General features: G+C 47.3%; 1 protein-coding gene across 3 annotated transcripts in view; it reads right to left on the bottom strand.

The window, feature by feature from the left end:
• LOC144146786 (lysosomal alpha-glucosidase-like) overlaps nucleotides 1-24,456 on the bottom strand; it is a 152,593-nt gene that overhangs the window by 81,531 nt on the left and 46,606 nt on the right. The window contains exon 2 of one of the 3 annotated variants that reach the window (XM_077678718.1): nucleotides 16,120-16,233. The exons of 1 other annotated variant lie outside the window; for it this stretch is intronic. In XM_077678718.1, the coding sequence (XP_077534844.1) occupies nucleotides 16,120-16,166 (47 nt within the window). In that variant the 5' untranslated portion in view covers nucleotides 16,167-16,233. Of the gene's footprint in view, nucleotides 1-1,133; nucleotides 1,289-16,119; nucleotides 16,234-24,456 lie in introns of those variants that run through there. One more of the 3 variants, XM_077678721.1, reaches the window with a different exon arrangement.

The following is a 24,456-nucleotide window of genomic DNA, read 5'->3' as shown; positions in this document are numbered from 1 at the left end:
CATTATTCGCCACGAGATCGACATCTAGGTGGCGACACTGTCGCGCTGCTAGTGTGGATGCTCCGCTGGGCGTCCCGGGAGAATGACACTGGGCCTCCTCGATTTACCAGTCCTGGACGGTCCGTGGGCAGTCCGAGGACTGCGTTCGGACCGGGAGCCCCATAGGAATACACGGGAAAATCGAGCGCCGGATCCCGTCTCGGGCAGTCCGCGGACGATCCGGGTCTGATAATCGAGGAGGCCCACTGTAAGCGCGCTTCGTGCCTTTCTCGCGCCGTATGTGCGCACGAAAGGCGCAGACAAGAGTGGTATGCTGTAGTTCGGTTCCTCAACGTTCAATGTATAGCATGGAAGCGGCAATAAGTTTTCATTACTACGACAAAAAAGCGGCGACCCATCGGGAACCTCAGAACAGCCGCAATAACGCCAATGACCTCGTACGCCGTGGCTCGTAGCAAGCTTGATCTTTACAGACTATGCCTTTGAGCCTTCCTTGAAATCATAAATAGAAACAAATCAGGAAGCCTTGACCTCCGGAATTCAGTTTACAACCGCAGTTTCAATCGCTTTCACTGGTAGCATGACGCATTCTTGCATTCGTGGGACATGCCCTGAAATGGCAACACCGCTTAATTAAACTGCCCCGACATGTTTTCTAAGAGCTTACAATATTTTTTGTGTGTTCGCGAGGCAACATAAAATTACTGAATTTTAACGAGCACAGGGGTATAAATGCAACCGTTCTAACCTGCCTTTTGCGTGCCGGTTTAGTTCAATGAAATTTTAGCGACTTTTAAGGAAGGTTTGATGAATAACATTGTCGGATCACTTATTTAAGGGTTTCATCGCAAGTGAACTTGCGAATTATATTCCTAACGTGCGCAGTACAATCAACATCTCATGTTTAGCCAGACTTGCAAAGGGACAAGCGTCTTAACAGTGCGTAAACCAAGTTTCTGGGACCTTACAGTGAGCACAGATTTTCTCAAGTCGAAGCGTACTTTGCTGCTTCAATTCAAGTCGAAGCGTACTTTGCTGCTCACCTAATTGCTACTTCCATTAAAATCATGCTAAAATTACTCCTGTAGGCCTCACTGCAACATCACTAACACACATTTCAAAGGGCACTCTACCTTTAGCCACCTAGAAACATCAAGCTGTAGTGGTGATGAGGGCACGTACTCGGGTAGCACTCCGGAGGTCGTGGCTCGCGTGGCATACAAACTCAAACGTTCGCAACTTTGTTCGACTTAATTACTCATGTTATTTTTCTCGCGCCGTCGATAATTTTTTGCGTTATCTCTTAATCCCCATGGCGGACTTTGGACCGTTTCACAGCATTTCCAGGCCCCTTACCTCCACTCCTACGGTCACGCCTCCCTTCTCGATCCCGGTATTTGTTTCGTTGCGTGATCTGTCTGTACCGTATCAGGCGCCCTTCCACATCACGCTGTGTACCTGGCTGACCGCGCAGGGGCGGTCGCCGTGCCGGCGTACACGCGCAGCCGAGATAACGATCCACTTTTTTGCACCGGTCTCAGCTCGTGGGCGTCTATCGTAACTCGAGAGAGCGCATTTAGGACTTCCACGTTATTTTCGCTCTTGAACCGTGAAACAATAGGAGCACCCGATAAGGAGTTCAAATAAGTGATAACGAATAGGCGTTTCCTAGAAGCGCGGTTTAAAAGGAGAGCCGGCCATTTGGGGAGGGAAGGGGGGGGGGGGGGTGTCTGCGAAAGCGGTAATTGCTCCATTAAGCGAAAACTGGCGCCGACGTGACCGACCGAGGGTTGCAAAAATTTCCGGCTGCACAAACAGAATCAGAGCACGAAAACTATCGCTGGGCACTTAAGTGCGCTCACGTGCTTGGATGGCGAAGAAGGCCTGGCGATACTTATGAACAAGTTTTTTTTACCGGTACATCTTATTTGCATCCTGTTCTGCGATTCCATTTCTTTATCTTTGGCGCGAATTACTCAGACTGCAGCTTCTTTTCTGCTACGCCATGTATGCGTCTCGTCGCTTCCGTTCCTTCCTGTTACGGCGCTAAAGAAGTCAGAAAAGACGCTGGCACACCCAATAGCTTCCCTCGAGTAACATTTTGCTTCACCTGTTCAACTCACGTGCCATCATGTTCGGATGTCATGCGGCACGCATTATTCTAGAACTTTAACGCCTCAAATTCAAATTCATAGTTTCATGACTTTTGCGAAGTGCGAACATTGCATCTCAAAACTCCCTATTCCTGTGAATCCCCCAGCTGTGAATATGCCGGAAAGAAAGGAACAACGCTCACAACGTGCGGACTTGATCACATAGCGTAGCAAGCCAGTGCGACGGCCAAGCTAACATCGCCGTTTTCCATTAAATTTACTCCTCCTCTCTCGTTGTAGCTGGGGCTTTTTTGTTTACGCCTGCTTTGTTGTTTGTCGCGTTCAAAATGGCAGCATAGTTCGCCTTCCTCTCGCTAAGGTTATCTGAGTGGCATTTGCTTCCATGTAGCCAATAAAAAACTGCGGAAACTGTGCAGCTGGTTCAGAACTGGGCTGGTACAATGCAGATACGGGTGTAAAATCCTGTCGGATCACAACTGTGGCTTTTATTTCTCTACTCCTTACTGCAGGGGCAATTCACTTGACGGGATAACAAAAACGACAACGACGTTTTATGGCAGAATGGGCATATAAAAAAAAGTAGAGCCTTTTTCTTAAGGGAAAAACGGTCAAAACGCAAAGCCTTCTGCCATGCAACCTGAGTCAAAGCCATAGACCAAAATCCAAGCTGCTTCGACCATGCCAAAATGGCTCTATCGGATAGACGTCGACTTCATACGCGAGGAACCCAGGTTAGATACCGACCAAGTGATGATTCTTTTTTCTTGAGGCGCTTGGTGTGCCTTTGTGGAAACCCATTGCGTAAGTTGGCTTTCCTGCAGTGCGTTCTGGAGTAACGATTTGGTTATCGGACTTTGAATTCGGACTATGAAGGCATTGCCTTTCGACCAGAGAAAGGTTCGCGTTTCAACCCTGTTTCATTGCTTCCATGACCATCATCATCAACAAAGGGAGTTATCTTCCCTGCAGTGCGTTTTGGTGTGAACGGTCGTCATCAGTGAGGCCAAGAAAGCTTCGCCTTAAATAAGTAGGTCAGTTAGGGTCGGAAATTTGAGCCAGGGCTCTACGGAATGCGGGTCAAACCTGCATCCCCTGCTCCAAAGCCGATCCTTGCGTGTTGCTACTGTGAAGTTAGTGAATATGCTTGGTTTTCTATACCTAGAAGCGTGTGTTAGAGACATTTACTAAGGCCTACAGAAGTAATATGAGCGTGCTAACGACGGAAATATCGAAGCACGTTTACGCTAATAGAGTATGTGTAAGGCTAACACGCACGAAGATGTAAAGCCGATACCTGAAGAAACCGATGCAATATGAAAAGAATCGTGAAGATGGTTAGGAGAGGGCACAATCACGCCCCTGGAGGCTTACTGTAGTAATCCTAGCATTGCAATTGCGAATGCATAGGAAGACGCAGTTACACTAAAAGCACATACCATGAGTGAACGGATGTATGGGCAGGGGAGTGGTACGTGAATGGGTGGATAGATGAATGGATGAAGAAAATGATTTGTTCGCGTATTGGGCAATGCTTGTCGCCAGTATTTTGCAACAGGTAATCCTCAATTAGCGAACACGTGGATAGTTTTTTGTAATATCCGTCAGTCCAGCTGCATTCGCAGCCTTCTAAACAGCATGGAAATGCCCTTTGCTCGGAACACACTGCAGGTAGCGTTCTTCTTTAATCTAGTCCTTTCATCTTTTGTAGGAAAACATCGACCTTCAAAGTCATTCGTTGGTCGATTTTTATATTCTTACCTTTCGCGTTTTATGTCTCTTGTTTCTCCATGTTCTGTCTGCGACCTAGGGGCCTGCAGCACTACGCTGTACCCGCTGCTTCGGGAAGCATACAGCAGCGCTCGCCGTAGTGGCTGAAGGGCTAAGGCGTTGTTCTGCTGAGCCTAACGACGTGGGTTCAACTTCTGCTCACAACGAGAACTCCAGTGTGTTAAAATTTTAACGCATATTAAAGATCCCACAGGTTGCCAAAGTAACCCGTATCCCACCTTTACGGCGTGCCTCATAGCCCAGGGGAAGTTTCGGCGCATTGATCAACAGAAAATTTAGAAAGTATAGCGGACCAATGCTGCAGGAATTGGTAGCTTATTTGAATATGTCCAATCCGTCAGGTTTCCTTTGCACAGACCTGTGCATTCTCAAAATAAGTATCACTGGCCCGCTCCCGACGGGGTCACAGGCATGGCGCAAAAGACGAAACATTCGTTATCGTAAGAGCGGCCAACTAAAGTGTTGCAAACGTCTTGCAAAAGTATCAGATTGCCGCTGAAAAACAAAGCGGCGTGTGTGTGTCTTCTACTCTGCGTCACGTTAATTCACACTGTTTTCATGTTTTTACCATGCACCGACCGGCCCACTTGCTTCCCGTCCGAAGAAGAGGAAGCGGGGCGGCGCCGCGCCACTACTCGAGAAGGGATGCGACGACTTCAGTTCAATCCCGATTACGGCACCGGTAAAGCGGGTGCAGCAAAACGCCAGCGAGTTGCGAAGACCCGGAGTCACGAGCTCGCGTACATTGTACATACTTTAATAACCGAGTGTTTTTGCTCTTTGGGGGCTAACGAAGACATCACGCCGAAAACTCGACAGAGACTTGAAGCATAACCACGCATAAACTTAGCCGATCTATGAATACGCGAGGTGGGGCCACCAGCTTCGCGTTTTGCCCCGTATTCGCGCCACTTGTGCGAAGCTGCCCCAAATTTTTTTGTAAGAACGTTCGCTAAAAATTTAAACGAAGAAACACATTAACATATACGTGTTCGCCAACGTGCAAACGATGCACCAGGCAGCTTTTGCCAGATCGCAAGATCAGCTGCATTGTTGCTGCTCATTCGCCATGAAACCCTACTTTCTGCATCCCCAGAAAACAAGAGGGAAGTCAGAAAGGTTTCCCATACTGCACCGGTAAACTTACAAAGGAGGTACACATTTCGCAGCCGAAACTGCGTCGAGAGAACTGTTAAAGGTGTGGTTGTACTGCGAAAATAAAAATTTTAACTTTCCTCCGGTGTTTGTTTAAAAAGCAGGGAGGAAACAGCTACAAGGACAAAACTGAAAACAAAAGACAAAAGAGACAGGAGTACAACTGACCTTCGACCAGATTGGTCACGTCGTGGATCTCTTCAGTGATGTACTGATTGCGTTATCAAACAATAAGAAGTGACAGTCAGCTGATGCTCGAACGAATATATCGAAGTGCATGCTCTATTCCCGTGCACTTGGCGATAAACAAACGGTCTCTGAGGCAAGCTTTTTCTCCGAGAGGAAGTTAGCCAAAATACAATGCAATGTCGGCTGAAAATACAATGCGGCTGCCTATGCATCGACAGGTTTCACTATCAAAACCTTCAACATCAGCGCTCGTGTGAGGTTTTCGAAACGTTGCACATAGGTGACTCCCGTAGTCTTTTAGAGGTAAGCATTTTTGTCGTGTACCTTTACGGTCACGGTATTCTGCATTGTATCTGCACAAAAAGTGCGTAACTTGAGAAGGGAAGCAATTTAGTTGTTACAATAGTGTAATTGTAAAGGATTGTAAAACAAAGCACACACCGCTTATGGTGTTCCTTTTCCGTCGCGCTCCTCCCAAGGTAAACACACTAAAGAATTGCTCAAGTCAATTTAAATTTACCCCGTTATACTTCCACAAGCCGGGTTCCTCGATGCCAGTGCTGAAGGGCGGCGGAGACGCGCGTGAATCGAAGCGCCATACTTGTACGGCGCTTCGTTGTACAACGTTGTACAACGTTTATAGAACCACGTTGCCCTATTCCACGTGCGTTCCAAGCAGAACGTGGAAACTATCTAGTGGAACCTTTCGTCGTGGCCGTTTGTTTCCCTAAATTTCGCCAGGAGCGCGGGCAACAGCAGGCGATGGTTTTCTGCAGTAGATGTAGAATATCATTTGCCATCGCAAAAGCCAAGCATCCATGAATTTTTTAACAAAGACACACTGCAAATATCACTCATGTATTGTTGTTCTACCTTATGTTTGCGTAATGTCTTCTTCTCGTTCAACAATGCTGACAAGTATGAACATTGACACCGGACTTAGACTTTTAGATTTGGCTGTGAGTATATAATACCATTGCGCAGATTTTGTTTCCCTTTCGCCGAGTTGCTGAATCGAGTCACATACAGACAGACAGATAGACAAACATACATACAAACAGACAAATATTTCTGGGTTTAAGTAGCCCATGAAAGACTCTCGTCTTTAAAAAAAATTCAGGGAAGCTTGCGCTCACGCGCAAGACTTGCATGGCGCAGCTGTTATAGGTGAGCGCTGCCGGAGACACAGTTAAGTTTCAGTATCATTGTTCATTTGCATAGTTGCGGTGCTAGTCATCGTCGTGACATGTATCGAAGAGGTCGTCCTCTTCTTGGCGGCGAGTGGTGGATGCAAAGTCAGCCTCAGCATTGTAGGCTTCCACCAGCTCTTCGCCATCGACTCGAGGCAGCGGTGGCGGGATCTGCAAGCCGTCTCGGGAAGGGTTGGTACACTCGTTGCCATGTCTCCAATTACCCATTGGAGTTTCTTTTTCTTTTTTTTGCTCGAACCACTGCGTGAGCCGGGGACTCGGGGATCGCCGCGAGGCACGCTCCTAGAAGCGCTCGTTATTTTCTCGGTCCTTGGTGTTTATGAGAGTTTTTTTGCTAACACCACTGCGCCTGTCGAGGACGCTTGGCGGTTGCCAAGGGGCACGCGCTCAAGAGCGCTCGATATTTTGTTTATATTTTTTCATGCAATGGTAAACGTACGGCTTGCACAACAGCTACGCTGTTAAAACAGCAGAAATATAGGCAAAGAAAATGAAAGTCGCCTAATTCGACTTATCAACGGGCATCTATCACCGCCCATTCCATTGAACTTAAGAACAAACGAGAGACTATAAAAGTGATAACGTGCTGAACACTTAACAAAACCTAAATGGTCTGCCTCATTCAGCGACCTCATGCCTACAACGTCAACAAAAATATCAAAATATCAAATATAAAAATATTAAAGACTGAAAATGACCTAATAAAATCACAAAGGAACATCTAACACTACCCCACACGCTTAAAGGGACCCTGCAACAGTTATTTCAATATTTTTTTTGAAATCCTAAATGCTTGCACAACGTAGCCGCCCAACACACCCAGTACTTAGATTAGGGGGTCGCAAAGTACCTTAGCCAGAAATTACTGCTCTATGCCCATGAGATAACCTGTAAACTAGCTCAAAAGATTTCTCTCTCTTTCTCGGTCTTGACGTTCTTCGACGGCTCGAATTACGTCAGTAAAGCCACGTAGCGGCTATTGGCCGGTTTTCAGTTGGAGCAATGAACGCTTTTCGGTAGCAAATTAAAAAGAAAAGGCCACAAAAACGAAGCAGAAATGGTAGGCGTATTTGGTACGACGAGCAAATCACGCAGTGCATCTCCGTGCTGGCGATAACTATAGCTTTCGCAGTGGTTCCAGGCGCGAAGGAAATAGTGAAAGCGCTTATCAAAACTGTTGCAGGGTCCCTTTAACTAAAAAAAGAGAAAAGATGCGAATATTAAAACCTGGAAAATAGAACGTGAACTGCTTGAATACAAACGAATATCTGATGCAGCCATTTCACGCGATTAACACAAGAAATTAAAAAATCCAAAAGAAAAATCACTCGTTGGGGTTGACGTGCTCCCCAAATGCTACCAAGGAACCTTTAAGGTTGGTGGAATGTAGATGCGGCTCTGCGCCTAAGAAAGTCATTCCTGTAGCCTAGATTGCTTCCACCCAGCTGCGGCAACCCTCACTAACTGTGGCAGGAATAAATGTTTTCTCTGTCCTCTCTCCCGAAGGAGGAGGAGGAGGAGGTAGCCTTTATTGTGGCAGGAAGACTCTACGTCAAGTGGGGGAAGGGGAAATAGACGGGGGGGGGGTTGTAACTTGGGACATCTTAAATGAGTACAGTTCGACCCAAAACAGGTGGGCTCCTTAAGAATGCTGAAGAGGCCGCGTGGGGTGAGGAGAGCAGGCTCACGACTCTAGACTGCTCGCGCTAGACCGCTTTTTAGGGAAAAGTGTGCAATTAAAGCCATCATGGAGGGTTCCAGTGTACGAGGGTCGATGTAAAGAGAGGCTGTATTTGGAGGAGGCTTGAAGGTTCTGTAGCGCACGAACTTCGGGCAGTGCCAAATTAGGTGCTGGAGATTGGCGGGAGTGGGGGAGGCGCAGAAGGGACATCGAGGCGGTAGAGACGGGGTGTACCATTTCCGGAAGGTCTCAGGGGTAAGGCTAGCATTAGCAAAATATTTGTTTATGAAAATTTCGGCTGATCTTGGGAGCGGGGGCAGGGCGGATAAAAAGCCGGTTGGAGTCAGGGCCTTGAGGCGGTCTTTTTTTTCCTTTTTGTAACGTAGAAGCTGTATCGCTGGTGGTAATGTCTCAGTAGGTGGAGGAGCCAAGTCGGGTAGCAGCGGAGGACTAGAGGTTATACACTCCCGCGCAGCCGAGTGGGCTGCCTGGTTCCCCCGGTGATGACCCCTCATGTCCAGGTGACCAGTCGATGCGAACATGAATGCCGCTAGATTTCAGGATGGAGATCTGATGAATGATTTTGTTGGCGATGGTATTTGTCGACGTAGGACATTTTAGAGTCTGTAGGGCTTCGAAAGAGTCTGTCAGGATGCGTATCTGGGAAGGCACGGAGGAGTCAAAGTCAAACATGAGGTAGTCTATGGCTTGAACAATAGCATGGAGTTCCGCTTCGAGGATGGTAGCACATGGGATATTAAGGGATCGTTTGCCTTGGATGGAAGGGAGGTCAGGAGAAGCCCATGCGGTGCCAACTAGTGGAGGAGAAATGCTCGCCAAAGAGCATTCAAGGCTATTTGCGGCGGCTTGGAGTTCGGTTTGCATGTCTTCGTAGCATGAAAAGTCGGCTGATTCAGTCCATATGGTTACATCGTCTGCATATATTGTGAATCGTGCAGCAGAGTCACGTTCGAGATTTCGAGCGACCCTCACCATGGCGAGATTAAATAGTATCGGGGAAAGTATGGATCCCTGAGGTACCCCGCGGTCAAGGTAGTACGTGCGAGGAGTCCAGCCTGGGTGAGATCCTTGAAGTCGTATTGGCCGAGCGTTCAAAAAATTGCGGATCCAGATTTGTGCCCGGGTGCTTGGGTAGGCGTGCGCCAGTTCCTCTAGTATGGCAGATTGATTAACGCGATCAAAAGCCTTGCGTAGGTCAACTGCTAGGATCAAGTCGGGAGGAGAGTGGTTGTGATGGGAGCGATTGATCACTCGACGTAATAGCCAAAGACTATCGTGAGTGCTCAGGTTAGGGCGGAAGCCAGTCTGTGCAGGGTGAAAGTATGGTTTGACATATTCGAGGTAATGGGTGATACGGTTATTGATTAGCCTTTCTATGAGTTTGCGGAAAACAGGAGTAAGAGAGATGGGTCGGAGGTTGGTGAGGTCAGTTGGGCCGGTACCAGGCTTCTTGGGTTTGGGAATAGGGAAGATGAGAGTGAGCTTAAGATGCTCAGTAACTTCACCATTTTCCCAGCAGCGGTTAACATGGCCAAGTAAGGCAACAAGGGCAGGTTTTGGCAAGTTGCGGAGGTGTTTCCAGGTCACACCGTCATGTCCAGGGGCAGATTTGGGTTTACCTTGGTGAATGGCCGTGTAAAGTTCATTGAAGGTGAAGGGAAGGTCGAGGTCGTCCTGTGGCGATGAAATGGGTATGTGTGGAAGAGGAGGAGGAGGGGGATGGAGTTGGGCGTGGGGGAAGAAAGCCATAATGATATCATGTTCAACGCTGACTGGGTCTTTTGTGAGCGTGAGGGTAGCAAATAGTGGAAGTCGCTGCTTTTTCTTAGGTCCAAGACTTTGGTGAATTTTCCAGAGAGCCCGAAGGCCTTTTCCATGACCGAGTGTGGCACAGAGATCATTCCAGTGCTTATTGGAAAGGCAACGTTGGTATGACGTGATAAGTTTATACTGGCGGCGGATGCGGACGAGGATTGTATGACGTTTGCCGGTAGAGCGGTACAGTTGTGTGAGATAGTGAACTTTTTTCCAGAGGTTTGTGAGGTGGGCATCGAGAGCTGGTGTGTCGGAAGAGCACTCGATTTCTTCGGTGGCTGCTTGGGTAGAAGTTCGAATAAGATTCGCAAAATCATCGAAAGAGGCAGGGGGGTCTTTTTGGTCGATATATTCGCGGAAGGTGTCCCAGTCTAGTCGTGATAGTGTTTGCTTGGTGCGCGTCTTCTTGCCACGAAACGTTATTAGGAGGGGGAAGTGATCACTGCCCCAGGTTGTAGAGTAGGGGGACCAACTTTTGATGAGATTGGGTGTTGCCCAAGTGAGGTCCGGTGTGGTATCTTCCTGAGCTTTATGAAGGCCAATTCTTGTCTTTTGGAAAGGTTCATTGATAAGAATGAAATTGTGGAGATCCATGGTGTCGGCGAGAGAGCTTCCTCGAGCAGATGGGCGGCTGTAACCCCATTGTGGGTGAGGGGCGTTGAAGTGACCACAAATGAGTATTGGAATATTTGGGTGACGGGTGACGAAAGCCGGGATCCAGGCAAACTCGGAGGAACGTGAGGAACTGTCGATAGGTTTGTAGTAGGCTGAGACGAGAATAATTTTGCGGCCAGAAGGGAGGCGTGTTAAAACTGCAATGACTTCGTGATTACAGGATGAGAATTCGGGGAGGATGACGGGAGAGGTAGCGAAGTGGGACTGTACAAGAACGGCGGCATGTCCTGGAGTAAGAGTTGATTTTAACATGCATGTAAAGGCTTAATGTTCACAGTGAGCCTTGCCGCATTGACAGAGCACGAGCCAGGCGCCTCAAATACAACGATAGCCAAACTGCAGGTTAAATACTGATGCGTTCCCGTACTCACATCGGGCAGCCCCCGCGGTATATGTAACGAACGCAAAAGAGCATGAAACAACCGCCCTGACCGTCTGCACACACCTAGAAAATTCGCCGAGGAAATCGCATTGCGTAGCTGCCTCGACAGGCGGTGATGAAATCGAAGGGCTCTGATGCCCCATCGCAATGCATCAAAGGGGCTGCCGTAATTATCTACAGGGAAGCATTTCCAAAACAGCGCTTTGCATCCTCAAGACTACCCCTCGGCTTCGAGGACTACACCGCACCTGGGTACCCAGACGCGAACCTGCTAAAGGCCACGGACGGGTCGGCACTTGCCGCTACCCGTTCACATTCACCTAGAAACATACCCCCCCCCCCTTTCTCAAAGAAAAAACGGCCTCGCTTGTTGTATCCTAGACCCATACGCACTTAAATTATGCCGAAATAAGATATAAAGCAATAGGTGATAGTAGCCCACTGCTGCCTTAGGCGAAGTAAATACCCCGTACCACACCTAGGACCATGAAGCGATTAGGCCACCTCTTCGGAAGACTGCAGAAAAATGGCTATCCCGACAGAACCCTCGTTGACGCCATCTACCGAACTCAATGCCCCACCAACTGTAATTTCTTCCCTTTTTCCGCACCCTGCAGCACCAGGTATGGGGGTGTGAACAAAGCCCGACCACCACTCCAAATCCCGCAGCACCCTACAACAAGTAAATGGCTTGCCTGACCAGTCGGGACGCTAAGATCCAGCAACACCTGGTGACGAGAGCCTGAACATTGAGCCAGGGCCAGGAATTCACGAACTGAGGAGGTACTCCACGAGGAAGGCGCAATCACATTTGCACCTGATGCTCATTGAATCTGAATCAATCTGCCGTTGTGTGTTCGAAGGTATTGAGTGGCTTTTTTGCAGCGCTTTAGACGCGTCATTAGAATAGAATTATGGGACTGGGATTCCATCCAGCTGAGAATACAAATCGACAATCCGTTAACACTGTACTATCTGAGACCAGAGCTGCTAAAGAGAGGTATACCCCTTTTACGGAACGCGGCGTTGACCTCCACGCATCAGGGTATACTTAAGCCTCGCAAGCACCCCTCTTCCCTCTCCGTTGTGAATAACTATACATGCTTCTGCGCACATTCGGTCTCAGGCCACCGCGGAGGTTTTTCTGCTGGATGCGAGTGAGAGTTTTGCCTGTGTGGGCGTGATTGTTGCTCATCATGGTGAACCGTGAATGTTCTGAACTAGCTTGGAATTCTCCACTACAGCAATCCTCATAACGCTCCGTGTTACGGCGCGTACAACATTAATTTACACTTGGATTATTTAGGCGCAGGTTAAACGGCCCCAGGTGTCCGAAGCTCAGTGACGAAGTCGAGGTGCGTTACTCAGTTAAGGAACCTGAGGCAAGATGTGGCATGACGCGATAATTTTGCAGGTGACAGCTGGTGGGGTGTTTAGGCGTTGCGCTACGCGGTGGCGCAAAAGCAGCGGTCTACAACTAAACCCTGGAGGCCACCACTGCTGAATGTTCATATATTTAAGTAACAATGTTAGTACCAGACACTCCATGAGTGGCCGTTCACAATAAGCCTTCAGCAATTCTCTTTGCTGGTATTTCCTCTCACTAGCCAAAGTGCCCAGGGCAGTCGTCAGATGTTGACTGTACATCAATAGGCTCACTTGCCTCTTCCGTATTCCTTTTTCGCTGCTATGCACATTTTATATAACAAGCTGCACTAAAAGAAAGACAAGTGTTCTTCACTTCGCCTAATTAGAGGCCGTTCTTTTATTTTCCGAAGCAAAAAAAAAAAATTTGATCTTCTCAACCCTTTTACAAGCCACGCACACTGCAGGATTTCAATCTGCCTGACGTTCTCAGTACAGAACTCGTGCACCCACCCGGAACACCTCTTTATTAAGTTTCCAGTAGCCCGATGGCGTGCCCGGATAGGTAAACATAATGCGCCTCTTGACATGTTATCGATTTTAGCGATATCGTGAAGCAGACTCGTAGTCGCATTCCGCGCTTAGATAAGCACGTGGGCATCACGTGGTTAGCGATGGTCGGCACCACCCCATTATTTCTTTTTTTCAGGTGCATTTGACTATCCTGATCTTTTTATGACAAATAGAGCCGTACTAGGCAAATGTGGCCAAGACGTAACCACGTAGGCAGCCACAAAAACAAAACAAAAAACAAAATCGGAACTAAATGAAACGCAGCTCCCCGCATACATCCCGTGTTGCAGTTGGTGACTCGCGCTCACGGGAGAAGACACAACATTAGGCTAAAGTAACGCCATGTTTGGTAATAAAACTGGGGGATGACCTGATTTAGATTTAGATTAGCTTTTTAGAATTAAGAAAATGGGCTCGTTCGTGGTTCGAACACGGAACCTGTCGCACCCAAAGCGAGAATCATACCCCCAGACCAACGAGCCGGGAATGAAAGTCGTAGAGCAAATCCATGACGCCAATTGTATTAGTGATTGACCGTACAAAAAGAGGACGTGAAGAGGCATTAACACTAGAATGAGCCTTGACCCGCAGCAAAGTTCCCATAAGGAAAATATCTAGCTATGCATTTTGTTGCCAGCAGCGAAGTTTAAACCTTTCACCATGGTCCTTGAAGAACCTATTTGTCCCTTCCCTGTAATTGTCTCAACGCAAAGGGAAAATCGTTGCTGACATGTAAACCGGTCTAAGTGATTGGAATGTCAAATCACCAGGCTGTGAACATTGCTAAACCTCCCACGAGCCTCTAGTTGCACCTATCCTCCTTTGTGGCCAATTCCACTGAGTGGGTAATTTGGAGGGCATGCTGACTTCACTGCCAAATGGAAATGGCTAAATGAGCTGTCAGCTTCTTACAGCAGGCAGCTGGAGTCGTCATTGGATAATCCCCTTGAGTGGGTATGCGACCAGTCTGAAGACATCTTTTTGTGCCCAAGAACCCCGGACCTAGGGGTTTTCTTTTTTTGGTTTCAATAGGATTTATCGACAGCAATTCTGATCTGTGTTACGATACGATAGCAAATCTGTGTTACGATAGCTCCACATAATTTTAATGGCACACACGGGATGGAGCAGGGAAGTATCGGAAAATGGAGCCATAACGCGTTCACTTAGAAAGCATGAAAACACAGGTGCAGCTGTGGGGAAATCTCAAGATGGCATTTGCTGTGCGTCCCTGCGTTCGTTTCCCTCTACCACGAATTTTCCGTTTTAATTGAACGCACAGTGGAATTTCTGCTACACACACCCATGGCTGCTAGGCGTCTGCTCTCAGACATGCTTATCAAGAGTCCGCGGAAATACGCCACTGCTGCAAACCGAAAATATAGATTGAGGCAGCCAGATGCTGCGGAGAGCCTGGCACGGCAGCACATGGAGTGTGGAACGTAGGACAATGATACTACGGCGGAGACGAAAGAAAGAATACGCGATATCAGCAGGCGCCGCGCTTGTGCAGTGAGGTCAGTTCTAAGCCCCGTTGGTGGTGGCATGCTCGGCAGACACAATCACCAGCAGTACACAGAACTGGAGCCATCCCTCCAGAACGCGTGTCGCGGCAGAACTTACGCCGGCGTCAATATTGTTCCACCTTAGTCAAAACGTGGCCGAAAGAGTAACCCCATGCTGCCCAAAACCAAGAAGAGCCTATAATATGAGCAGGAACGAACTAAATAAGCAGCAATAAAAACTAAACCGAGGCCATGCCAATTACACAAATTTCTGCATTACTTTTAGAATTGTACGCGACCGTGCCTGCCGCCACGAGATCTGTCTGGAAAAAGATGAATGATGCCACGTGGAAAAGTTAAAAAATCATCATGAAATATATGAGTATGGCTTCCTACGGAACGGTCGCGTAAGATTGACAGAGGGCGCTCTTTAATATAGACTGGAGAGCTCAGCACAGCTACCGGCTGGACTTGACCCCGGCGTAGCCCCGGCTGAGCAGAGATACTTCAAAATGTATTCTGGAATACAAGTATCGCCACGCATGGGTTGGGTGTCTAAAATACAGATACTAAGATACATTTAAGCTTGACTTAACGGGATATTTCAGAGATAGTTTTCCAGGCACAGAAAAAAATGTATTCCGAAATATAAGTGAAACAATGGAGATAAAGATACTGAAATTCGTTTTCTTTCTATTTCGGTGACGTCATGTTATTACACAGTTTTATGAAGCCTTAGGTATTTCGAAAGCAATAAATGCACAAAATCAAATCGCTAATATAATTGAATCTTCAAAACCATTACATAACTTCACTCGCGACACGCGAAAACAACATTAGTTGCACCTAAGCAAACAAGCCGTCTTCCAGAAAACGTCGATTTGGTCTGAAAATGAGGCTTGCAAATTACAAAAGTTTCTCTACAGCTGAAGAAGAGCACAAGTTTGTGTTACAACTAACAAGCACTGCCTTCATGACTGGAAAGTCCTGCAGCATGGCGAAATCATTGCTCGGGTCATCAAGGTATCGGAAGACTTCCGCTCGAGCATGCGTCTTCTCTGAGCGCCCTGATGTCAGGAAGTCTTCATCTTCAAAGTCGTAGAAGCCGTGGTTCATCGTTTTCTTTTGCCGCCCTCCGGCAATCGCAGAGCTGCCTGGTACGACATCATAGGTTTTGTTGCGGGAAATGAGCTAAGGGGTCGCATGGTTATTCCCTTTTTTCCTTATTATGTAGCTTATTTGAGCGAAGCTGCCGTTAAAAGTGGTGTCGGTATGATTCTAACAAGGCAATATTTTGAATAAACCAAACTTGTGTTTTCTCTTCATGACTCCTTTAAGAGCCCAGAAAACCGCTTCTTCAATCCCGAGAGGAATCTGTCTGGTATGGCCGATCGTTGGCGTACCTTGCCTTTCACCGCGATAAACTTATTTTCTACTGTGCCTGACCGAGATCCTCTTGGTTATCCGCCTAGCGGAACTATCGAATAGAAGCTGAAACATCATTACATCCTTTCAAAAGGCGATTACATTTTCGGCTGCAGGCAGAGTACTAAACGCTTCACAAACATGGTCCCATTCACAACAAGGACACGAAGGTCTGGAAGGGAATAAGGCAGCCTAGCCAGAAGCACGCAAACTCACATACCGGGCTTCTTGGGACTTCCCCGAAAAACATGGAGAACGCCGGCTCATCTTGCGCCTGTGCACACGAGTCTTCCCCGGGTCACGCTGGGTTCTTGATGCGGAAGAATCGCCAACTCTGCGCAGGATACAAACCAACACACATGTCCAGAAATAGAGATGGGCCAAGATGTTTAGTAGGAGACAACCTACACTAAGTTGTAATTGCCAAATGCGCAGAAACATACACCCTTTTCCACGCAACATGTTCATGTCGAAAGATACTGTGACGGAACAAGAACTCAAGCATTACATATTTCACTGTTGTCGAGACATAGGATGCACCTGTTGCCTGCCCATGACCTCAAGGTCACTATTATCTAATTCAGGGAGCAACTTTAGGTAGGAGGTGGTGCCTCTGGCGCCCTGGACTTCTGGTTACACCCTTCAGTTCCCAACAGTCTCTTCACGTCCTTTTCCCAAACTCCAACTATTTGTTACTTAACAGTTTTCTTTATACCCCTCACTGCCTCTCAGCAAAAAATGATGCACCCCTCCGTCTGACGATGACGATTGTTGAACGCGAAGCTTTCTCGCGATGGATTCTTTGGTTTGTCAATCCCACACTGCGCGTATGTGCCACTTTGGAGGAACGCACCACTTTTCTAGAGTACTCACAGCAACTCTCCGGTGTGCACTCCGTAGGCCTAACGTTTGGCTTTCTGGTGTTTGGCGTGAATCGGTACCTGCTGCTTGGCGTTCAGTGAGCACTTTTTTGAGTGGGTACCGGTTTGAGGTGTCAAACCCCAACATGTGACTTTAGGACTAACGTCCTAAACCTCACAATGGGAAGTTAGGCCTAATGACTTGTGGCTAACAGCCTTGCTGCCCCAAGAGCAACGCGATTCTTTTCTTGACGGATTCTTTGATTGTCGTCTGAGTTTTCCGAACGCTTCGACCATGTCGAAATGGAGCAGTCTTATAGAGGCCGGCTTCATAATTCGACGTACCCATGTCCGATTCCGGACATGGGAAGAATTTTTGAAAGACGATAGTCTTCCTTGGGCTACTTAAACGCAGTAATTTTGGTCTGTCTGTCTGTGATTCGATTCAGCCACCTAGCCAAAGTGAAACAGAAGCTGCGCAATAGTCTTATATACGCACAGCCAAATCTAAACGTCTAAGTTCGGTGGTATTGTTCATACTTGTCAACAGTGATGAAGACGAACAAGACATTACGCAAAAAAAAGGGCAGAAAGAAAGGGCAGAAAAGGGCAGGCAGAAAACACATACGTAACATTTGCAGTGCCACTCTATTAAAAAGTTCATGAATGATTGGTTTTTGCGATAGCAAATGAAATACTACGTCTACTGCAGAAAACCATCGCCTGGTGTTGCCCGCGCTATTATAGCTCATGGCGGCATTTAAGATTAAGAAATAAAACGGCAACTGCAACGAAAGGTTCCACTAGACAGCTTTCACGTTCCGCTTGAAACACTCGTGGAGTAGAGCAACGTGGTTCTATAAACGTTGTACTAGGGTGCCTCGATTCACGTGCGTCTCCGCCGTACGGCAGCGCTGACATCGAGGCACCCGACTTGGAGCAGTGGAACGTGGTAAAATTAAATTGATTTGAGCAGACCTCTAGCGTGCTACCTTGGGAGGAACGAGACGGGAGTGGAACAGCGTGAGAGGTGATCGGGAAACAGAAATAAAAGAAAAACCGCGAAACCACGATTGAAATAAGAACCGCGAAAATGGGATCGCTCACCTCCTGCCAAACAGTTTACCTGCCACTTAAAGCCGAACGAAATAGATTTCGGGCTCAGGGGGTGGAGGCTGTCGCTGAGCAGCTGGGGTATTGAATGTTTCAGATGTGGTGTGCGGTAGAACTTCCGTTTCCTAACGTCAGCCATTGTGGATTCGACAGCATCGTGATTAGCCATTCCCGTAGCTTATGCGGAACAGGAGGTGGGCGGAGCGTCGGAGGGGAGTGGCGTATACGGCGGAGGAAGCAGAGCCAAAATGGCTTGACTCGGTAAAGGCTGACCGCTGGGCGTCTAGAGGGTGGAGACGCCACTGGTGGGATCTCTGCGAGTGGTGGTGCCCTGCTCCGTGGAACTGATTCGACTTTTAAAGACGATAGTCTTCCTTGGGCTACTTAAACACAAAAATTTTGGTCTGTCTGTATGTCTGTTTCTCTCTCTGACTCTGTCCGTCGCTCGATTCACCTACTCTTCCAAAGTGAAAGGAAGTCTGCGAAATAGCCTTATATACTCACAGCGAAATCCGACTCGTCTAAGTTCGGTTTATATGTACAGACTTATCAACATTGTTGAACAAGAACAAGACATTACGCAATTATGAGGCAGAAAATTCATACCCAGGGGGTATTAACAGTGTTCCCTTACAAAAAAATTTATATATACTTGATTTTTGCGAAATGAAATACTACATCAACTGCAGAAAAAAATCACACTGTCGCCTTCTCTCGCCCCCCGCCACCATAGCTTCTGGCGGCATATGAATTCAACCGACCACAGTTACGAAAGGTTCCACTACACAGGTTACACGTTCTTCTTGGAACGCACGTGGAGTAGGGCAAGGCGGTTATATAAATGTTGTAGTAAGGCGCCTCGATTCAAGCGCGTCTCCGTCGTGCGGCAGCGTTGGCATCGAGGCACCCTAGGCACCCGTCCTGGAGCAGTGGAACGCGGTAAATTTATATTGGCTTTAGCGTGTTTACCTTGGGAGGAGCGCAACGCAAGAGGGACAACATGAGATGTGAGCGGAACTGCGAAGGGAGGCATTTACTTGTCAAATGTCGACAAAGACTATCGTCTTTTGTGGACATTTGCGACGAAAGGAGCAGATACGCCGCCATTTTTTTTGTGTGTGAGAGAATAGGAAGGACTATGAGGGGGCTTTGTGGACTGTGTTTGGACAGTCAGAGCAGCTACAATTATGAAATGCGAACACTGACCGTGGAGCTGGCAGGACCTTTATTTTTTAATTTTTTTACGGCCGCACGAAGCAATGTTTGCGATGATCCTGAAAAACGGAGTGGGTTTATGCATACGTTAGTTTTTCGGGCGGCAATGGGCTCGTATTTTATGTTTTAACCTGTTTTCTGTGTTTTGCAAAATTTTCCTGTCAGATCCTTGCTGTGTTCCTCTCTGTTGCAGATCCTTCGCCCAATGAGTATGTCATAAACAACTTATTAATTTAAACAGTTCCATCTATTAATTATCTAGGCATTTTATTCCACTTTGATTTAACCTGTACTAGCCACGTAGATTATGTTACTGCGAAAGCATTACGGAAACTTGGTCTTCTTAAGCGCCTCCTGAAACTTGCGAACAGAGGCACCAAACTTCACACATACAATACTGTAATGAGACCAACCCTAGAATATGCTTCCATAGTATGGCACCCTCACACAGCCATCCTCACTGACACGCTGGAATCTGTTCAAAACAAAGCCACATGATTTATTTTGCCATGTTATTCTCGCTATGAAAGTGCGTCATCCATTAGGGAAAGTTTGAATCTCTCACCGCTAGCCACGCGCAGAAAATATTTCCGCTTATCTTTCGTACACAAATTATATCACAGTAATTCGCCGTTCCACCATACGTCCATTCCCCCTGCTTCCCTGCTTCGCACATTTCAACAAGCGTCGACCATGATCATAAAATAGAACCTATATTTCCTCGCACAAAAAAACACCAATACTCACCCCTTGTTTTGTCGATAAATGAGTGGAATGCTCTGCCTGCTGGCATTGTAACGCATACACAGCAATCATCTTTCCAGAGTGCATTATTGGCGTTCCTTGAATGTCATAGACAATCTCAGCCGCTGCCATTTTTTTTTTTTTTTTGCTGCTGTATAATGCGATGTGCAGCTTTTTCAATGTGCTCACTTGTGAAAAACTTGCTGTGTTCTTTCTTGCTTATTTTGGTTTACCGACTGTGTATCCTGCGCATGTTTTCTTGTATTCTTCTTTTCTTGTTAGAAAAATTGCTGTTGTCATTGATTGCTGTATGAAAGCTCCCTTATGTAATGCCATCGAGGCTCTTAAGGTAAGTAAATAAATAAATAAATAAATAAATAAATAAATAAATAAATAAATAAATAAATAAATAAACAAATAAATAAATAAATAAATAAATAAATAAATAAATAAATAAATAAATAAATTTCAACAAACTTTCTAGGGCGTCAAGACAAGTGCTCATTTATCTTTAATAAATACGCCCGGGATGGCTTGCCCGTGCAGGATTTCCGCAAACTTTCATAGTTATTATTTTTTTTTGGGGGGGGGGGCGGGGACGATAATAAAACACGGAGAATGGTTATAATTTCGTCCAACAAAACCGAGCGTGCTGTTCGCTAGTTGGCTAAAAGGTTTACTCCTTCAAAGAAGTAAGGTCTCTTAAGTATACGATTTGAAGCTTTGTGGCACGACAGGCGGATTCAGTTATCCTTTTGTTGCTGTCTATTCCCTATACCTTTCGTTTTTGTGCGGTACGCGGCAGCCGGATCTGTCTCTTGTTTAGCTCTCTTTACCGAGAAAATGTCTTTCAACCCGGTGATAAGCGCGTCCACTCAGCAGCACTTTCTGCTACAGAGCCGCACGGGAGATAAAGACCGCGCTGCAGTCTAGTCCCGCATACAATACCGTCACGCAGGTTTCTCGCCAGCGAACGGCTGAAGCTGTGACCGTCGCCACACTGGACTCTATCTTTGGATCCTGAAAAGGACTGATCCGTTCCTCAAGTATTTTGTGCGCTAATAACAGTCTAAAGCGAGAGATCAAATGGTCTGGGTTAACTAGTATTACCAATGATTCACCGATCTGTTCCTGTGCTTAAATAATAAATCCGTTTTGCACCGTGAGTAATTCCTACCCGTGTGCAAATAAAATTAACCATGAATCAAAATATAGCCTGGGAGTCGTATTTCAAGGGTGACCTTTCGTTTTTAGTTTCCAGACTTTGTTTTACATTTATATTTCTTAAACATCAATGGCACCTAGAAAAATCGCTATCGATACACCCACATTGGCTATTTATTCATTTCCATTTCATTCAGATATAATTGTACCAATCGAACCTCCTTCCACATTTGTGTCTACGCAAACTTCATCAAAGCTATCCCGACAAAAGAAACTAATACTAGGCTGCATGTCTGTTTTCTTGGCCACCGGAAGACGATTGTTTTTTTCCGCAACTCACCCTTCTGTATCCCATCCACAACTCAACGCCCTTGCCTCACCTTACACCCTTCCCATGATGATTGCAATGGAAATTTTCGCATTTCAAAGCAGCCCGGCTCGTGCGCCATCTCCAACAAACGCACCTCTTCGGACCTCTGGCTTCTGTTATGCTTGAAACAGCTCGAGCTGACATCCTTTGTTTTGGTGTTTGCCTTTACGCCGCTCCTCCCGAACGCCGTTCTGAAAGCACTCTTTTGATCAGCTGCTGAAAAAAATTAGCGCCAATCCACCCTGTGAGTGTGGTTGGAATTCAAAGCTGTAAACGGCACCCACAACGATTACCCATGCGACGTCACACTTAAATTCACTCACGTCGCTCTCCAAATAGTGAAACCAGTGAGAAGTGAAATGCACATAACAGCACCCTCTATTACTTTAAAGAGCTTTGGTAAGGTAAAATTAATGCATGATGCATGAACGCTGGTTGGTTGAGTTGTATTGGTGTAGCACATGAGTGGAAACTCTTTTTTTTATTAAGTTAAAGCTCAAACCCAGTGTTAGACGATCTCACTTCTCCGTCTCAGCCGTCGGGGACGGAGGCGACGAGATCGGCGGCAGAAACGAAGGAGGAGCTGGAGGGGGAGGAGCAGCAGGAGGAGGAAATACTTCTATTCAGATCTCTGAACGGCCCAGAGTGCGGCCCAGGGAGTGGTTCCTTCTTCACTTTAGCCCATATTCAGTCCGCGCCGCTTGTGCTCTGTCCACCAGCTGAAGCTGGGTAGCAGAGAGGGGCTGGACAGCAGCGTCTCCCATTGCTCTTGTTCGGTAGTCGACGGAAAGAGAGGGTGCTCAGGGCTAAAGTCTCACACCCCGATTATGTGGCAGAGCGTTCCTACTTCTGAGAAAAATTTACATTCAGCGTCGTAGCGATTCGGGTGCATTAAGTGACGATGCGTCGGGTGTGGGAAAGAGCCGGATTGTATAAGCAGTAGGGTAGTTTTTTTGTTCTGTGGAAACGTCAGGGTAAGGCGAAGGTAGGGTCTGTATGTGAAGGCGATAAGGCTAGGTTATGTCCCTGAACGATACAAGCGGGTTACTGTTCTTGTATAGCTCCACAGAACGGCGGGTAAAAGTGCAAGCTTGGTGGGTGTATTCGTTGCCCTCCATGGAAGCGTGAGCGGGTGTCCAGATGAGCTGAATGGAATCACTTGGGGAGTGGTTTTTTAGCACACGCAGTGCAGGTCGGGACACGAAACCCGACTCGTAATTGCGGTAGGCTTGTTGGGAATCGGTGACTACCTTACGAACCCCTGGTTGAGTGAGAGCCAAGACGATGGCTGCCTCTTCTGCTGCCGTCTTGTCTTCGGTCGTGGGTGAGGCACGAGCAAGGAGGTTGGTTCTGGAGGTAGCCACAATGATGGCGTACTGCTGCCCTCGATGTTGGGATGCGTCTGTGTAGATAACTGCATGATCCCCACAGAGGGTGGTGTTGAGCGCTTGAGCCCGTGCTTGTGGGCGACCCTCGTCGTGTGAGGGGTCATATTTCTAAGCAAAGGGAGCATCTTCAGTTCTTGTCGCCAAACGTCCAGGAGCACATCAAGCGGAGTGACATTTTGTGCTGCCCAACCAATCTGGTGAACGATGCGGCGACGCGCCGCAGTTCTGCTCATTCAGAGCTTCTGGATAGAAAGATGACCCTCTATCAGTTCTTCCAGCGTGTTGTAGAGCTCGGTGCTAAGCAGCCTCTCTGTGGACGCACTCATGGGAAGACCAACGGCTTGGTCTGGTCAACCGCCTGTATAATCATTGTATAAAGCATTGTTATGTCCTCCATGCCGAGAAGTAGACAGGGTGTTGATGTAAGTGATTCCCGAGAGGGCAAAATCTTGAACTAATCGAAAGGTATCGGATCCCTTGAGGCTTGGCTTCTTAGTGGCAACTGGCCTGATCATGTGTATTATTCCATTGATGCTGTGTTTGAGGCGCTGCCAGGACACGTCACTTTTGGTGTTGGCCTGAAGATATAGGCCCATGATCTTGATGCTGGGGCTTGGAGTGATGGCCTGGCCATCAAGGAGTACTTGAATGTGTTCCTTGAGGTGTCGTTTGGCGTGAGGGCGGACGACAAGGAGCTGGGATTTTTTGAGTGAACACTGGACGTCTCAGGCTTTAGCACATTGGCGTACTAGCAGTGAGATTCCATAGGTTGGTGTGAGCTTCCTTGAATGGCTATCGCGTGGCATTCAGCGAGAATGCAGGGGTTGAACCCGTAGATGTGCTTGGTGAGTGCACCACTTGTCTTCCCCATCTCCGCGTGGCCTCGTAGCTAAATTGGTAAGACAACGGGTTCTAGCTTTGTTACTCTATTAGACCCAGGTTCGGTTCTTGGCGGTGCCAGTAAATTCTTTTATTTATTTGCGGGAGTTTTCTGTTTACACCAACGGTCGCGAAAGAACCCTTGGGGGGCAGAGGTAAAAAGCTTTGCTTTAAAACTGGCGAATTTGATGCCCCGTGCTATATCTCTGCTCCGAGGCGCAGCCTATGTGGCAGGCCAGCAGGCTTATTTTAACCAGCTGGTGATATTAAACGTGGATCGAAATCTCGATACACGGATGTTTTCGATTTCCATCTACTTCAGAAAAACCGTCGTGGGGAAGGGAGATGGAGGCCACTTGTGGTCCGCAGCAAACGGCTTAGCCACTGACCAACTCCTGCGGTCACACTTGTCAAGTATTAACAATTTGCAGGTGTCGGACATTTTAAACAAATTACGAAATGCAAAAAGTTTGCACACATCGGGTGTGGGCTTTCGCTGTTGCGCAGTGGAGCACTCCTGCAGCCTGAGTGCTCCAATAAAGTCGCAGATAGGGAAGGGTAAAGTCGTTTTATATGCCCTGCAAGCTGCCGAGAATGACATTTCGTTTGGTCAGCTTGCGCTACACTCGCGCTTGCAGACGCAACAGACCATTGCTACATTGGTGCTCGTTCATTTCCCCTGTTCTTACATAGAGCATGATAAGCTTCAATTGTCTGGAGGGGAAAGTGCGTGAGCGAGTACGAAGTGGATGGTACATGAAAGAAAAAAAAAGGCCCGAATTGCATTGACTGTGCAATATCAACAACGGAGTTCGAACCGTTTC

Source organism: Haemaphysalis longicornis, unplaced genomic scaffold (genome assembly GCF_048455015.1).
Source record: "Haemaphysalis longicornis isolate Haplotype H1 unplaced genomic scaffold, Haemaphysalis longicornis Haplotype H1 scaffold_7, whole genome shotgun sequence".
NCBI classification, from domain to species: domain Eukaryota; kingdom Metazoa; phylum Arthropoda; class Arachnida; order Ixodida; family Ixodidae; genus Haemaphysalis; species Haemaphysalis longicornis.
This window is presented reverse-complemented; position numbering and strand designations above follow the sequence as displayed.